The sequence below is a fragment of the Penaeus monodon genome, chromosome 34 (assembly GCF_015228065.2).
Source record: "Penaeus monodon isolate SGIC_2016 chromosome 34, NSTDA_Pmon_1, whole genome shotgun sequence".
NCBI lineage: Eukaryota > Metazoa > Arthropoda > Malacostraca > Decapoda > Penaeidae > Penaeus > Penaeus monodon.
In genome coordinates, this window is record NC_051419.1 from 12,858,032 (window position 1) to 12,859,013 (window position 982).

Below are 982 nucleotides of genomic sequence, written 5' to 3' on the forward strand. Positions count from 1 at the left end.
CTATTTGAATATTTAATTTGAAAAGTGAATTTTCTGAAGGCAAATGTATTTTTAAATTGTATGTATTTCAGGAAAGAAACGGAAAAATTTCCTTTATATCTACTGTGGCCTAGTGTTCCAATGAAATCTATTTTATGGTTTGAATTACAGATGTGACTCAAAGTACAAAAATGTTGTGATAGAATGGCCAGTATACAGAAGTAAGTGAAAGCAACTCAAAAGACATCAAGACGGTGCTGTTAAAATATAAACAAAGTGCTACAGCAAGTATTTGACGTAAATATTGAAATAAGGAAAGTAGAAATCACAAAAGGAGAAAAATGGCATCGGTTGGAGGGTTAAGCATGTACTCAGGCTACTCACGGGGTACCAGAAGGCCTTCCTACTCCTCGACCTTCTTTCCACCTGTCATAGATAAAGTCTATGCATATGTCAGACCATCACGTAATTATTTTTCCTTTATTGTACAGTACTTAATTACATACCCTGCATATTTTTTGAAAATGTCTTTATAAATGTATATATTTCACAAAATATCAAATAAACCTGTTCAGTATACTGTAAGGACTTGATTCCTCAGAGAAAGATGGTTATTTGCCTTTATTATTCATGTGTGTGTATATATATGTACACATATATCAGATAATTAGAAATTTCCTAAACTGCAAACTTGAATATTTTGTAGAGCATGTACCTTCCCACAGTTGTTTTACATATATCCAAAGAACAGGTAAAGTTATTGCAGTTCATATTAAAATAAAATAAAAATTATCAGTAAATAACCCTTTATATGCAGTAAAATCTTGTAATGTTACAGGAGCTGAGAAAATAACTTGTGGCAATTCTTTGTGCCTGCTTCTTAAAAATGCATTTCCCTCTACATTTTCAAAAATAACTGTCAAAATCAAGTATTACTATAATAATATAGTAGCACTTGAATAACTGAATTGAATATAATCTAGCAATTCAAACTTAAGCTAAG

General features: G+C 30.8%; 1 protein-coding gene across 6 annotated transcripts in view; it reads left to right on the forward strand.

Moving 5' to 3' along the window:
• Positions 1–982, forward strand: part of LOC119594602 — a 6,143-nt gene that overhangs the window by 728 nt on the left and 4,433 nt on the right. For 5 of the 6 annotated variants that reach the window (XM_037943644.1, XM_037943648.1, XM_037943645.1 and 2 more), the window contains exon 2: positions 151–444. The exons of the other annotated variant lie outside the window; for it this stretch is intronic. In XM_037943644.1, the coding sequence (XP_037799572.1) occupies positions 321–444 (124 nt within the window). In that variant the 5' untranslated portion in view covers positions 151–320. The remainder of the gene's footprint in view (positions 1–150; positions 445–982) is intronic. 6 annotated transcript variants of the gene reach the window in all.